Raw genomic sequence first — 15,789 nt, 5'->3', positions numbered from 1 at the left:
ACTCCGCCAGCAGCCCAGAAACAAAACAAAAACTCCTCTTCCATTTCCTCTCCTTCTCTCCTGCAGAGCTGCATCCCCAGCCTCTCCCAAGTTGCTAAAGATGGAACTTCAGCAAGCTAACTTTCCTCTTCTCCTCCCCAGCTCTGAGGCTCTCAAGAAGGCCTAGGGCGCAGATGAGAGAAGTCAGGAAGGGAAAAGCCCCCCCCCCCCCCCCACGGAGGTCTTTCTTGCCACCTGCCTCGGATCACACGGGTGAGAAGCTTTCCTACGCTCCCCAAGTCCTCACCCTGCCCCACGTCCCCCCACAATTCAGCCCCCGTCGCTAGGGAGCCTTCCTTGCGGGCCAGCCCAGGGTCCCTTCTGCGGAAGTCTGTTTGGAGGCGGGCAAAGTGGCAACAGCCCCTAAGTAACGAGGTTCTTGCTGTCGCCTTTGTAACCCCGCGCCTGGAGCAGTAAGGCCGGCAGCGACCGGGTCTGCAGGCGGGAGGGTGCGGCTCCGCGGGGCTCGGCTGGAGGAGCCGGGGCTCCCCCGAGTCTTACCGGGTGCGGCTACAGAGCTGTCCCTACAACGCCTCCAAAGGTGGCTCAAATAGAAGAGGGGCCGCCAGTGTGGCCTCAACTCCTGGACTGACCCCAAGGGGAGCGGCTGTGCGGCTCCATCCCAGTCCCCTCCGGGCCAGAGGCACCTCGAGGCCCAGAGGGTGAGGCTGCGGCCCCGGAACCTCCGCTCGTCCTGCGCATCCAAGGCCGCGGGGCCCGGGACCTCGGGGTCCTGGCTCGGTCCCGCCGGCTCGGGAGCGGGGGCGGGCGGGGCGGGCGGGGCGGGCGCTGGGCCGCGACCCCGCGGGGCGGGGGGCGGGGGGCGCGGGCGCGGGCGCGGGCGGGGGCGCGGGCTGCTCGGCGGCGGCCCGGACCCGCGAGGCGCGGAAGCAGGCCCGCGTCGGCCTGTCGCCCGGTCGGGGCCCGCGGGCGGGGAGCCTGCCGCGGGGGCGCCGCCCGCCAGCCCGGGTGCGGGCCGCGGCGCGGGGGGCGCGGGGCCGGCGGGGGGCGGGCGGGGGGCGGGCGGGGGGCGCGGGCGCGGGCGCGGGGGTGTGGGGCGCCGGGCTCACCTACCTCCCGTCAGCGCCGCCATTGCCGGTCACATGACTGAGGCTGTTGCCGGGATGACGGTCGGGGCCTTAGCAACAAGGGGGGGCGGCCCGGGGGGCGGGGGGCTCCGCCGAGGGTGCGGGCCGGCGCGAGGGCGGCCCCGGGGCGGCGGGGGGCGGGCGCTGCGCCCCGGGACGGGGACGGGACGGGGCGGGGGCGGAGCGCGGGCCGCGGCGGGGAGGGGCGCGGGGGCGGGGGCGGGGGCGCGGGGGCGGGCGCGGCCTGGGCCGCTCCCCTCCCGGGCCCCCCTCGGCCCTCGCGGCGGGGCGCCTTCCGCGGGGGGGGCGGGGGCGCGGAGCCCGGTGCGGCCTGGGTCGCTGCCCGCCCTCGGCCCTTGCAGCGGGCTGCGGGTGCCTTCCGCGGGGGGGGGGGGGGGGGGGGGCGGTTCTCTGTGATCCGCCTGCTGCTGCTAGAAGCGCCGAGGAACAATCTAGGACGGGCAGAGCCACAGTAAGGAAAGCCCTGGTCCTGGAGGAGGAGAACCACCCCCACGCCCACACTATTTCCATCCCTTCCCGGGGCGCTCGCCTTCTCCTAGGTTGTGACCTTCTGTGACCCCCGCAACCTGCCCGCAGGCGGGGCTGGGTGAGCGCCTCCGACTTTCCTTTCCACCCACAGGGATCCTGAGGCTAGTGCAGAATGGGAAGGGAATACAGGCCTCAAAAAAATGCCTTGGGGGGGATGGGGATGGGGGTGAGGGTGGGGGTGGGGGTGCGAAGTCTCTGGTACAAGTAGAGTTAAAAACGCTCCAAGAACAAACAGCTCTGCTCTGCTCTGCTCTGCTTCCCACATCAGAGCGCTCTCCGCCCCCGGGCCAGCTCACTTCCCTGGGGCCACATCAAGCCAGGTTTTTCCACCAGCCAAAGGCCTCCTCAGCCAAACAGCACTGGATCTCCCAGGCTGGCAGCAGCCTCTATTTATCCACCCCTCTCTTCACTCCCTCCCTGGGCTGGAGGGCTGGTCGCTTTCTCCACTTTCCCAGGACCCTGCTGTACTCTTCCTACTCTCCAAACAACAGGACATCTTTCCCAGGAAGCCTAGGGGGAACACCCCGTTCTTCTTTTAGCTCCTGTGAGCAAGTACAAGTGAGGGAGCGTGCTCTGAGGCTCACTCACCTTTACAGGAGTGACTGTGTCATCAGGCCCAGAACTCCGGGGGGGAAGAGGGAGCACCCCATCAGCCCTTCTCCCTGGCCCCCCCATACGTGGACTCTGACAGAGCTGGAGAGTAAGTTTTCCATTGCCATGCACACCCCTCACCACCTTTTAACTAGAAACCCACATCCTTAATTAGGGGCCCCACATTTTAAAGATGGGTAATTCTTCATCTGGTCTCTGCACCCCTAAGCACAGGGTTCCTCAGAAAAGAGGGGGGGAGGAGGCATGTCTGTGAAGGAATATGGATTCAATAATTTATTTCCTATACAGTGACAGCGATGGGAGTAAATACACAAGATCTTTATTAATTAATAAAACAAAAAAGATGAAAAACAGAAGCAACAAAACGAAGACCATTCTGCTCATGATACATCAGCCACATGGTCAGAAAACCAATTTCTAAAGAGCAACAGCTGCTGGTGTCATGGAGTTTTATTGCATTCAAAAGGGGAAGGTAGATGGTTGGAATGAAAAAGATCAGCAGGCCCCTGATGGGAAGATATTATAGGGGCTCTAATTCTTAACTGTGGACTCGTCTTGTTACTTCCTTTGGAGAAGATGAAGGGGAGAGAGAAATTCTCCTTTATGACTGTATGACTTCCTGTGAGACAGATCAGTCCAGCTAGATACAGAGCAAAGAATCTTTGCATCCCCACAGGCCAGTTGCAGGTGCCCATCTTTATGTTTTAAAAAAGTGCAGAAGCCATAAAGGGGATGGAGGGTAGCAAGAATGGCTGCCTTAGCCCCAAAGGTATCAGGGGGTGGGGAGGACACTATCTGGGCCCTCAGGGTCCTCTACACTCTGAGACTACCACTTGTCATTTCAACTCTTGGGAGGGGGCCAGTGATTGAGTTATGGCTCTGACTCCTCTCTGGGGGTGGAGAGTGAAGATGACAAAGAAGTCCATCTGTCCCCTGGGAGACATAGTAGCAGTATAAGACAGAAAAGAACAGAATAACACATCCAACTGGAAAAAGGGCTTGAGAAGGGGTTGGGAAGGAAGTATGCTAGGTGCACATCTCCAAGGAGTAGAGGAGGTTCCCGCACTTGAGACGTTCCATCCTCTTGAAATGACCAGGATGGACCCAGGTAGAGATATTTCCTCCTGCTGGGGATAAAACCTCAGAGATGGCTACACGTGAAGAAAGGAAATTTAGCATTGGGAGTGAACCTTACACCCTGGCCCATCATCCCAGCCTCCAAAACTGCCCCCACCCTCGTCCCCCGCTGAAGGGTTCCAGCCTTGGGAGGTGTGGAAGGTCCTGGTGAAGAGCAGCAGCAGTCAAACATCTTCACCCAGGCTTGAACGGTTTGGCCATCTCTGGGTTCTTGTGCCCAGAAGTACAGGGGCAGGGGTTGGAAGTAGGGTGAGGGAAGAGTTTGGAGAGTAGTAGTCAATTCTTGACAGACACCTTTTCCAATTCCCTGAATAATTTCAAGAGTCCTCCTGGGTCCCACCTCTGTAAGGCACCAGCTGGCTCGCCGCTCCCCACCCCATTAGTGTGTAAAATGGGCCATAACCCATCATATGTGTGCATGCCAGCACCCACACCTGTAGTATCTTAAAAGTCCTCCATCCCAGGGTCTACCGGGAAGGAGGCATGCCACAGTGAGTTCTATAAAGTTATCAGCAAAATTCAGACACTCTTAGTTCATCCCACACAGCAAAATGCATCCAGAGTAGTTGCTTGAGCCAGGTCCATCCGTCCAGTCAGTTCCTGAAGATGGCAAGTAATCCCCTTCCCCCATCTCCTCCTATGTTCTAGAAACAACAGGACATTTACAAAGATCAAGGCACTTGGGAGTGAGTCAACAGTAACACTCTAATGAAGCAAGCAGAATTGCTGGAAGGGAGGGAGAAATGGAAGAAAAGTGGGCGGGTGGGGAGGGGGGGACAGGACAGTGTATTTCTGAGGGTCAGGAAAAGCCTAGTCAACAAGATGGAGTTGTGTGGGTAGAAGGAGCCTGTAGCTGGAATTTAACAAAAGAGGAAGAGAAGTAGTAGTGGTCAACATATCCACAGCTCCCCAAGCCTCTCGGAACCCTGCCACCTTGAACATAAAGCAGCACGGAGTCTGGTAGTCTCTTAGGCAAAAATGTTGGTAATAAAATCCAGGAACCGCTTAGCATACTGCTCAGGATGGACAGTGGAGATCTCTGCCCCAGCCTGCGAGAGGAGGTAGGAACACAGCGTCAGGCACCCCACCACCCCATCCCACTCCGCAGCCTCCAGTCCTCCCCACACCACTTCCGCACCCAGCCCTTCCCAGCCCTTCGTCCTTTTGCCACCCCATTGCTCCCGTACAAAAGGCTCCCTCTGTTCCCAGTCAAAAGATAGGAAAGGATTTGGGGAGCCCTCACCCCGTGCTTGACAGTTTTGGCTGCGTGAGCTGCTTTCTTCTTGGCATCATACTGTGTCAGGATGTCAATGAGGCCCATGAAATACACCTCCTTCTGGGGGGCCCCTGGGGAAAGAAAGCGAGGAAGAGCAAGTATAGTCCCAATTCCCTCTTCCCAAGAACCAGTCAGATCTGTTTTGAAAAGCTAACTGGCCTCTCTCCCACCACCCTGGCTGGTCTCAGTCCCCTCACTCCCCCAAGGCCAACCCTCCCCACCACCAACACCCTTAATATTTCCAGGATTTCTCTCACCCTCAGCACTCCGGATGGCATAGACGTCAATGAGGGACTCAAATTCTCCAGGGCCCAGGGGCCGGTGAGAATGGATGTAGCCGCCAATACCCTCAGGGGAGGTGCCATAGGAGCCCACCAGAGCAGGTGGCCCTGTCAGGTCACAGTCTCCATCCCCCTCTGACTCCTCCTCCCGCACAGGTCCCTCCTCCTCTGGGTCAGAGCCCCGAACGATGTCGTGGATGCCCAGCAGAAGGCTGTAGTCCATGATCTTCAGCTGCACTAGGAACTGAGACCCCACTGACAAATCAGATACCTCAGATCTCCTTCCCTGCTCCCAGCACCACACCACCCTTATACCTCCCCTCTGAGCTTCAGGGGCCCTCCTGGGGAAAGGAAGGATGAAAATCGAGGGTTGGGAGTATACCACTGCCCTTTAGTACATCAATGTCCTGGTACCTGAGGTCATCCTTTTAGTCAATTCTAGCCATCCCCTCCATGGGTCACCTCTAAGGGTTTTTTATGTCCCATACCCAACTCCCCTACATGCAGAAAACCCAAAGAATAAAGGGAACGGGAGAGACAGCTGCCCCGGGGGGGAGCAACAGGAAACAGCCATTTCCCAAAGCACCCCGATCATCACCTCCACATCTCTCTTTAGCTTCTCTAGAAATACTTTCTTCTCCTCTTCACCAATATAAACCTTCTGGTTCTTGTTGAGAAAATCCATATCCTTAAGGGTGGGCAATTCTTTAACCTGAAAATAGGTAAGGGGAATCTTGGGAATACAGCCCTTCCCTCAAGGTCTCAGAGAACCATGCTCTCTTCCTAGGGCTCTCTGTAACTCAGTGGCCTTGAGGGGAGAGAGATCTCACAGCTCCTCTAACTGCACACTGCCATGCTGCCCAGAGGCCGTTCTCCGCTCTTGTGGCTTCTCCAAACTCAGTCACTGCAGCGGTACCCCAAATCACATCCCACTACCGTCTGCTTATGGTTTCCAGTCAAGACCTCACATACCGCCTTTCATTCTTCTTAAGCAGAAAATAGCCACCTGAATACAAGAACCCAGAGCGGGGGGTAGAGAGTAAGCATTTCGCTCTCAAAGTTTGTCTTTATCCATAGCCACACCTTCCACATGGGCTAACCCATGCCAGTGAGAAAGCAGCTGCTCCTGCTGCCCATTCCAAACACTTAATCCCAGCATCAGCACAAGTTTACACCTCTCTTCTTTTTGGTGGTTTAAGATAAGACGAAATAGCTGGTGATCCCTACCTCTATCCTAAGGAGATCCCTTTATCTGCCCTCCCTCATCCCTCACCCTGTCACCTAAAATTAGTATCACCTTTTCCTTATCGCTGGCTTCTCGGGACACTAGGGAGCCCTGTGGAGAGACCCAAAGACCAAGTCAGCAGAAGTGGCTAAAAGAAGTTAGGATCCAGCTCCTAAGAGGAATATTCACACCCACAGTCTTCTTTCCTTTGAAATGAACCATCTCAGTGCCCTCCCAGGCCCTTCCCCACTCTCAGGCTATCAGGAGCCTCTCCCTCAGCTAGCCTCTCCTTACCTTGAGGTCATACTTCCTGTGCACAGGAAGACGGTGGCTAAACATGTTGCGCATCACAAGCACGTAGCTGTCTTCATTGTCCACGCTAACTCGATACATCCCCAGGAACTGGGGCAGCAGTGTGTTGCCATGGCACTTCACAATGTACTGGGGTAGAAGGGAGGAAGGAATGGGGAGAAGCTGAGGAGTAAATGCACAACCAGCCCAGGGATGGGAATTCAAACACCACCATTCCAGAGTAGGGCAGACAACTTCAAGTAGAGAGATTACAAGGTCAAAAGTGTGAGTGGGGAGCGCCTGGGTGGCTCAGTCAGTTGAGCATCTGATTCTTGGTTTCCACTTAGGTCATGATCTCAAGGTTGTGGGATTGAGCCCTGCAGAGCATGGAGCCCAGCTGGGATTCTTTCTCTCTTCCTCTTCCTCTGCCTTGCCCCACCCCCACCCCCAGGCGTACCCCTGCATGAATGCTCTCTCTCAAATAAATAAATAAAATCTTAAAAAAAAAAAGTGGTGGAGACTTGTTAAAGGCATCTGTGGTATCCATGAAGTTTCTGAATCCCCATCTCCTGATTTATTCCATTTGTATAATGTCTCTTTATATTAAAGCTTTTATTTATTTTTTTTAATTTTTATTTATTTATGATAGTCACACACACAGAGAGAGAGAGGCAGAAACACAGGCAGAGGGAGAAGCAGGCTCCATGCTCCGGGAGCCCAACGTGGGATTCGATCCCGGGTCTCCAGGATCACGCCCTGGGCCAAAGGCAGGCGCCAAACCGCTGCACTACCCAGGGATCCCCTAAAGATTTATGAGAGAGAGAGAGAGAGAGTGAGAGAGCATGCACGCGTGCACAGGTAGGGGGCAGAGGGAGAGGGGCAAGTAGACTCCCTGCTGAGCATGGAGCCCAGCTCAATCTCAAGACAGAGACCATGACCTGAGCCAAAATCAAGAGTCGGATGCTCAATCAACTGAGTCACCCAAGAGCCACTAGACTCCCTATTTTTTTTTTTTTAAGATTTTATTTATTTATGAAAGACACACAGAGAGGCAGAGACACAGGCAAGGAGAAGCAGGCTCCATGCAGGAAGCCCGATGCGGGACTCAATCCCAGGACTCTAGGATCAGGCCCTGAGTCAAATACAGACATTCAACCACTGAGCCACCCAGGTGTCCCTCTCTCTATTTTTTTAAAAAAGATTTTATTCATTTATTCATGAGGGAGAGAGAGGGGCAGAGACATAGGTAGAGGGGGAAGCAGGCTTGTCGTGGGGAGCCCACTGCAGGACTCGATCCCAGGACCCCAGGATTACAACCCGAGCCAAAGGCAGGTGCTCAACCGTTGAGCCACCCAGGCATCCCTAAACTCTTCAAGTACAAGTGGTCACAGAACCAGGATTAGAGATTACATCTGTTTACCACGAAATGATTTTACCTAGACTAACATTTCCTGGTGGGCTACGTTCCCATAGTAAAAATGTTTGCATGATGGCTTATAATTTGGGATTCTTAAAAAATGACTCATCTTTTACGCTATTGTCTCTGTCAGCATTGCTGCCTTCTTCCCCTAGAGCCAGCCTTCTCAGAAAAGTAGTCCACAATGAATCCACTTCCTTTCACACCTTAAGCCAGTGAAATCAAACTCATACTCTCATCTTTCCTCTGAAATCTACTACTCCCTTCCTCAAATCCCTGTTGCCAAATCATTTGGTATTCATTTTAGTTATTGTTGTATTTCAACTTGGGGGCACTTGATACTCCCAACCAGACTCTCCCTAGAACTCTCTTCACCCTGGGCTCCCCCTATGCCACTCTTCCAATTCTCTTCCCCTCTCTCCTCAAATCCCATACAGAACAAAGGAGGGTACCTGGCAACTCAAACTCTCCTTTATGGGCTCTTCTAATTGCTTCATTTCTTCTCCATAACACTTCCTGTCAATAGTCTGTATCTATAGTTTTAAATACCATCTATTACCTGTAACTCTCAAATCTACACTTCTACTTTCCTGAACTCCATTCCCCAACCACTTATGGAACATCTACATCTGAATGAACTGTAGAAACCCTACATTCCACATGTCTAAATCAGAACTGTCTTCTCCCCAAAACCGCTTTCTTTTTGTGCTTCCCAACTGTTAGTGAATAGACACCCGGTTATCCCCAGCCAGGAATCTGGAGGCACCTTTGCCTTAATTCCCCCAAGTCTCCCACGAGTCCCTCTGCCTCTCCACTGCCATCGTTCCTCCACCCTCTGTCATTCCTCACCCAGACTATTAGCATTACCTCCTACCTGGTAATGCTAATCTTCACTCCTAGCATTCCCCTATCCAACCCATTCTCGAAAATGCAGTCATGGGACTATTTCTAAATAATATACCGCTCTCTCAGCTCTGTGCCTTTGCAAGTTGTCCTTTGCCTAGAATGCTTTCTTCCACCTTGTCTAAGGAGTCCATACTAGTCTTTCAAGAACCGACTCCTATAATCCTTGCTCTAACAAACTCTCCTTGAACCTCCCAGTGCACTTCTTTCCCCAGGTAAGCTAGGATGCTCTTCCTAAGCACCCCCACAGCACTCTGTATATCCCTCTACTACTGCACACATCCCACTGTGTTTATGTTGGTTTCCTAGCCTCTGCCGTGAGGCTGAGAGATCCTCCAGGGCCTCTTCCTCAGTCACCTCTTTCTCCACTGCCTAATGTAGGGCCTAGTGATAACGGAGATTCAATGTTTGTTGACTAAACCAATTATTTTTCTAGTCTTTCATTTATTCCTTGCTAACTGACTTTAGGGGGATTTTTTTTTTTCCCATTAGAAAGATATTCAGGCAGTGTTTTTATCACTGAAATATTCCGGAAACTGCACGTTTCAGGTTAATCTCATCAGACAGAAAAGCCTCCCTAATCCCACTCAGGACTGGATATGATCATGCTTCTCCCCTTCAGTTTATTCCCAATTGTGTACTTATCCTGCTTTTCTCCTCGAAACCACATTTATTCCTGACAGTATATTGGTGTTAACAGTTCACCTAATTCTGGCTTAGTCTACAGTTGATAACCGCTATATGTGTGCCCCTGATGTATCAATCCACAGCAGTTTGGGATCGTAAATACCAAATGAGAAAGGAACATGTCTAACTTCTCCTTTTTGGTCAAACACAAAGAGGTATGCAGAGGCTTTTTCCGAAATTCCTAGTTTTCAAAAACATGATGTCAAGTGCTCCTTGGGCAGCAAAATGGGTTGTAGGGAAAAGAGAAAAGTTTCCTAATGTTCTCCAGCAGCAAAGCTATGACTAGAGAGGAGAGGGAAAGAACGAAGCTGGAAAGCCGCCTAACCTGGTGGTAGTTCGAGAGGTTGCTATGCATGTCAGCAATGTCCTCACTGGATACTTCTTTGATGACCAGAGTTCGATCGTAGGAGATAAGGAAGCGACCATCACTGCCTTCACTTTCACTCGGGGGACTTCGGGTGAGGGATACCTGGGAACATAAATAGGTCAGAGGCTCTTTTCCTCTTTGAATGGAGATACAATCATAGGATAATGGTCAAGTGAATGTATCCGAAAGCAGATAAAACTCTTGTATGAAAGGTGGAGCAGGGGTTCTTCACCTGGACTGAATGAATGTGAAAGCAAAAATTTTAATGTAGCTACATTTTTCCCCAAGGACTGGGTTAACGCCTTTCATCAGATTTTTGAAGAGGCCTTGTGACCACAAATAGGTAAAGAATCAGACTTACCAAAGCTCTCATTTCTCTAAACATGACTGGCCCCAGGATTCCCTGCTTGTCATGGAGAAAGGACACCCCTCACCCGAAAAGGACTCTCACCAGGTAATCTTGGTCATCAATGCCAAAGCGATCACGGAGGTTCCTGAAGACCTGGGGGCAGTACTCCTTGAACTTGAAATGACTAGGCAGGTTTTCTCTGAAATAGGGGTTTTCAGGGTAAGAAAACAAAGGAACAGTATTACATTTATATGTGGCTTGACAATCTACAGAGCACCTTCAACACATTTACCCTATATGATTCTCATGAAACTATTGTGAAGGCCTTTAAAGGTATATTATTCCCATTTTACAGGAGAGATTGGGGCTCAGGGTGGTTGAGTGACCTGCTTCAAACAGAGAACTGATAAGTAGCTTAAGTAGAACCAGGATCTAATGCCCATCTAAACAGCATCATTTCCCAAATCTCATGCAAGTTCGAGATATCCTAAAATCCGCAATAGGTGCGACTGTTCCGAATGGCATCTTCTGATACCAGAAGCACCTAGGAGACTAAGATACTTCTTTCAGGGAGTCTCTATCAGAAGCTAATGGTAAGGGCATCTAAATGTATTTACTCTGTGGCTAGATGAGAAACAAAGTAGTACAAATATACCAGAGTATAGAGAACACTGGAAGTTACTTTAATGGTTTTGTTGCACGATACTGAATTTCTGCTCTGGGAAGGGGGTTAGAATGCAGAACTTGCAAACTGCCTTCCAAATCTAAAACCTTCGATTCACTGAATCTTAACTCTTAAAATTATGTATTACTCTCTTCTAGGAAGGTTGACAAAAGAAGAGCAGGGATCTCCACATACCTGTGGAAAAGGTGATTGTTGACCTTGATCTTGGAGCTCGCCTTAAAGTCATCTGGCAGCAGCATCACTGGGGGAGGCACCTGGCTGAGCTCATTGATCTGATAAACCAAAACAAGAACAGGGAGCCAGTGAGGAGGGGTGTGGAGAGCTACTTCTACACTGCTTCTGGGCGAAAGTCAGAAAAGGGCAACTCAACCCTTGTTCATTTAGGAACCCGAGTTATGCATCTACTTGCCAGAGGTGAGACAATGCATCTGACCCCTTCTGCTGCCCAGCAGGGACTGCAGTCAGCAGCCCCCACACACAGCCCCTCACACTCCACCCCCATGGAGCTTCATGCTCGCAGCAGTCATTTTATATTAGGCAAACCCTGTAAGCAGCTCAGCACTATTTTTAAAGCTGTGAGAAGTTCTAAAGGGAAAAAAATACCCTCAGCAGACTCAAAACACTCAAGACAAACAGTTCCATGCTCCATTAAAAACAAAACAAAAGGCGCTTTTTTTTTTTTAAATGTACACAAGAGAGTTAATGGGACTCTGAGGAGCCTGCAGCAACCAGAATGAGATGTCCACATCCTGCAGGAGGCATCTCCTTACAAACAGACCACCCTGACCCAGGTCTCTCCAGTAGGTCCTCACCTGCCTGAGTGTCAAGTAAAAGAAGAGCAGCTGACTTCAGAGGGGGTGCATGCAGGCAGGCAGAGGATATGAGCTCATTAGCTGTCTGTTCCTAAAAGTCAAGTCAGGCCATGGCCCAAAGGATGCAAGCAACACACGCTCTCCTTGGCCCCCAGAATCAGCCATCTGCTAATTCTGGGTGGGAAGGGAGTTCCTGCACGAAGAAATCCCAAGAAGATGTGTTTCCTCCCCAGCGTTGCCGCAATACTGTTCACCCACCTTTAACAGTGCGCTTATCACATGACTCTAATGGCTAGTTTATGTAAGTTCACCATTTACATTGTGAGCTCTTCAAGGGCAAGGATCAGCTGTAGTTGTCTGCATGTCTCAGGTGCTGAGCTAGCATAAAGTTTGGCACAGGGGGTCCTGAAGTGTGTATTAGATGAATAAGCGGAGGCCTTGCCTCTCTTGATCATTCAACAGAGGTGATGAAATGCAGCCTAACCCAAATCCACAGATTGCAGTGAAACTGTGCTCCTCTCACTCTCAGTAGAAAAGGAGGACAGGGGATCCCTGCGTGGTGCAGCGGTTTGGTGCCTGCCTTTGGCCCAGGGCGCGATCCTGGAGACCCGGGATCGAATCCCACATCGGGCTCCCGGTGCATGGAGCCTGCTTCTCCCTTTTTTTTTTTTTTGCTTCTCCCTCTGCCTGTGTCTCTGCCTCTCTCTCTCTCTCTCTCTCTCTGTGACTATCATAAAAAAAAAAAAAAAGAAAGAAAGAAAAGGAGGACAGAACGTCTTCCTCCAGGAACCAAAAAAAAAAAAAAAAAGAAAGAGAAAGAAAGAAGAAAGAAAGAAAGAAAGAAAGAAAGAAGAAAAAAGAAAAAGAAAAAGAAAAGCCACTTGAGATTCCCAGCCTAAAATTCAGCTATAGTTCTTCATGCCCCCTCCTCGCCACCTGCTGTTAAGCAGGCTGAATCATCATTAAGACATATGTTCAAGGAATTCTCCACTCTAGACACTTGAAGTAAATGTGGGTTGGCTACAGGGTGGGGTGTTGAAGCTAAAGTATATATACCTAGGGAAGCTGAGGCAGCCAGCTCTCATGTGTAACTCCTCAATCCTTACCAAAGAAAAATCCTCCTTGGTAAGCTTCCCAAAGGGATGGATGGGTCACCTGTAAAGTCCATATGAGAGGCGGCCCTACCTCTAAGACATTACCACCCAGGAGCTGGGGGCGGTCCATAGAACCACAAATACAAAAGAGCCCCCCCCACCCCCCGACATTCTAAACCACAAATCAAGAAGGGGACAAAAATGGTCTTCTTCCTTACTCCCTTCCACCTGTCCAACTCCGCCTTGACTACAACACTTCAAGGAGACTGATTTATAAAATACTGCCTGTTACATTCAAGGTCACCGCATCCCTCCCACTCTAAATCTGAGGGTGGAGGAACAATGGCTGTGCTTCCTTCACCTGAGTGAAGGAAAAGCGACGCACTGGGCTGCTTGGCCTCCTCCCAGGCCACACCGGCCACCTGTTCCTCAGGTTCACCAGCAGCGTCCCCAGCAGCAGCACTCCTCAGCCATCCTGTTGGTCACAGACGACCCCCCGCTGACCCCGAACAGCGTCTCCGCGGCCAGCCACGGGGATGCAGTGAAAACCAAAGGCATATCCCATACACAGTGTCAACGAGGCCCGGGTGGGTGGCTTCTCCCGGACGCTGTACCTTCGGAAGGCAAAGGCAGGGGCGCGCAGGAAGCCTGGAGCGTCCCCCAGGGCCGAGGCTCCAGCACCAGGGCGGCAGCTGGAGAGGAAGGCGACCCGCGCCGCTCCGAGCTGCCTCCCGAGCCGCAGCACCGCCGCCCTGGGCGCCCGCCCGGCCTCCCGCCGAGCCCGCCGCGACGCCGGAGCAGCAGGAGGGCAGGTGGGGCGGGCGGAGCTCGAGCGGCGGACGCGGCGCGGCCGGGGCGCGGAGGGGGCCAGGGCCCGACTCACGGAAGGAACGACGGCGCCGCCTCCAGCGAGGCGCCGCGGCGGGGACACCTGAGGTTGGGGCGCGGGGGCGGGCGCGGGGGCGGGCGCGGGGGCCGGGGCCGGGGCGCGGGGGCGCGGGGGCGGCGGCGAGGGCTCCAGGCGGGAGCTGGGGGCGCGGCGGGCTCACCGAGTGGGCGACGCCCCACAGGAACACGCCCAGCAGCGGGTCCGCCGCCCGGAACACCTTCACCTTCTGCTGCACGAAGTGTTTCTTCTTGGTCTTGGAGGCGAAGCCGAAGCCCGGGGCCGCTGCCGCTGCCGCTGCCGCCGCCGCCGGTACGGTGGCCGGCGGGACAGAGGAGGACGCCATAGCCTCCCTCGCCCGCGCAACCGACCGAGGGGACGCCGAGCCGCCGGCGCAGCGGGCTCCCGACCCCGGAAGCGGCGCTCACCTGGGCCGCCGTCACGTGACCGGAGGCCCGCCCGCGGGCGCGCAGGGGGCGGGGCTGGGCTGGCTCCGCCCCCGCCGCCCCGCCCCGCCCCGCCCCCCGCGCGGTGGGGGCTCACCTGGCGCTCCCTGCGGGCGGCGGGCGGCGGGCGGCGGGCGGCGGGCGGCGGGCGGGCCCGGCCCCGGCCCCGGCCCCGGCCCCGGCCCCGGCTTGCCTCGGTCCCCGGCCTGGGCCGCCCGGCTTCCCTCCAGGTCGGCGGCTCCTTGGCGGCAACGCCGCTGCCTCCCGGTTTTACCGAGTTTTAGGAGTAACCTCCCGCCCGAGGCTCTAACCCAGAAGTGTCACTTTACGAAGTGGCCCACCCCCAAGTGGTTTCCAGGCATTGTGTGTGTCTCTCACGGGCACCGCCAGGCATCATTCCGCAGGGGGACTGGACTATTCCGAAAGTAGACACGAAGCGGTGAACTAGAACAGTGGCTGCTGGGATGGAAAGAAGAGTGGCAGCTAAAGGGAGAGTTTGATGTCAGTTTGGAAAATTCTTAGTGGATGTGGGACTTGAGGGAAGGGGAGACCTTGAGACTGAATCCCAGGCTCCTGGCCAAGAGACCGGTGCTGGTGGCATGAAAAGGGGCAGGTTGGTGAAAAGTTCGGTTTGGAATGTGTTTGAGGGACCTGAGGGCCACTGGACATACGAGCCCAGAACTCAGCAGAATAATCTGGGCTGCCCACACAGACTAATTGTGGCATCTGTGGCCATGGATGACACCCTTCCAGAGAAAGCAAGAACCCTGGTCTAGACCAGCAATTAAGAGGGTAGTGGGAGAAGACTGAGAAGCAAAAGGAACCAGGAGAGCAGGGTCACAGAAACCAGGGAGTAGAGTTTCCAGAAGGAAGGAGTGGCGAGCAGAGTCACATGTCATGGAGGTGAAGCAAGACAAGGATGGAGAAGTGCCCATTGTATTTGGCAACGAGTGACCTTCAAAAAGCAGTTTCATCAGAACAAGAGCCAGTTCTAGGTGGGCTGAGGAATGAATGGGAGATGAAGAAGTGGGGAGGGGAGGCTTGGAATTTTGGTCAGGAAATCTGGCTGTAAAAACAAGATGAGGAGTCACTTATAGAGAAACAGTTGAAACACACACTTTCAGGGCACACTTGGCTGGCTCAATCAGTAGAGCATGTGATTCTTGACCTCAGGATTGTGAGTTTGGGCCCCACGTTGGGGGGAGAGATGACTTAAAAACATATAAAAGAAACGCACTCTTCAGGGAGGCTTTACAAGAAGGGGGGAAATCACAAAGATGCAAACTGCCCACCTGCATCACTTTTAGATACCGTATATAATGGGTCTATGTAAGTATCTCAAGAATGAAGAATCTAGAAGGAACTTGCTTTAGTCCAGAAAAGACAGATTTATCACTTGTTAGGAGAAAGAAAGTAAAGGATTGGTGCAAATATAGGTAAGGGAGTAGGTATGGAGGGCAGATGAAGGAATTTCATGCTCAGTTGCCTTAGTTGTTTGCCTAAGAGAGGAGGGGAGAAGGGATCTTTAGAAGTTTCGACCACCTGCTCTGGGAAGCAAGGGAGGAAACTGAGTAGAGGTACAGAGAAGCAGTGAGTAGCAAACAGGGCCAATTAGCTTCCTAGGCTTTCAGTGGCCCTGGAGTTT

General features: G+C 53.4%; 1 protein-coding gene and 1 long non-coding RNA gene across 6 annotated transcripts; one reads left to right on the top strand and one right to left on the bottom strand.

Annotated features, from left to right (window-relative positions):
• Positions 1-36: 36 nt before the first annotated feature.
• On the top strand, positions 37-2,892 carry LOC118350095 (uncharacterized). The gene is made up of 3 exons (XR_004803282.2): positions 37-252; positions 2,273-2,376; positions 2,577-2,892. It is a non-coding gene; the product is annotated as an uncharacterized LOC118350095 (long non-coding RNA).
• PIP4K2C (phosphatidylinositol-5-phosphate 4-kinase type 2 gamma) lies at positions 2,586-14,145 on the bottom strand. Of its 5 annotated transcripts, none has more exons than XM_025476846.3 (10): positions 13,862-14,144; positions 11,081-11,178; positions 10,324-10,420; positions 9,831-9,974; positions 6,502-6,648; positions 6,280-6,318; positions 5,581-5,694; positions 4,959-5,226; positions 4,669-4,772; positions 2,586-4,474 (listed from the first exon to the last, which is right to left on the bottom strand). In XM_025476846.3, the coding sequence occupies exons 1-10, from the start codon at positions 14,042-14,044 to the stop codon at positions 4,394-4,396; spliced, it is 1,275 nt and encodes a 424-aa protein (XP_025332631.3). In that variant the 5' UTR covers positions 14,045-14,144; the 3' UTR covers positions 2,586-4,393. The 5 variants fall into 5 exon arrangements, with proteins under 5 accessions (XP_025332631.3, XP_025332634.1, XP_035552274.1 ...); XM_025476849.3 differs by lacking the exon at positions 13,862-14,144 and adding an exon at positions 13,427-13,544; XM_035696381.2 differs by lacking the exon at positions 13,862-14,144 and adding an exon at positions 13,174-13,197.
• Positions 14,146-15,789: the final 1,644 nt, after the last annotated feature.

Source organism: Canis lupus, chromosome 10 (assembly GCF_003254725.2).
Source record: "Canis lupus dingo isolate Sandy chromosome 10, ASM325472v2, whole genome shotgun sequence".
NCBI classification, from domain to species: domain Eukaryota; kingdom Metazoa; phylum Chordata; class Mammalia; order Carnivora; family Canidae; genus Canis; species Canis lupus.
Note: the sequence above shows the minus strand (reverse complement) of the source record. Positions and strands in the feature narration are given on the sequence as shown.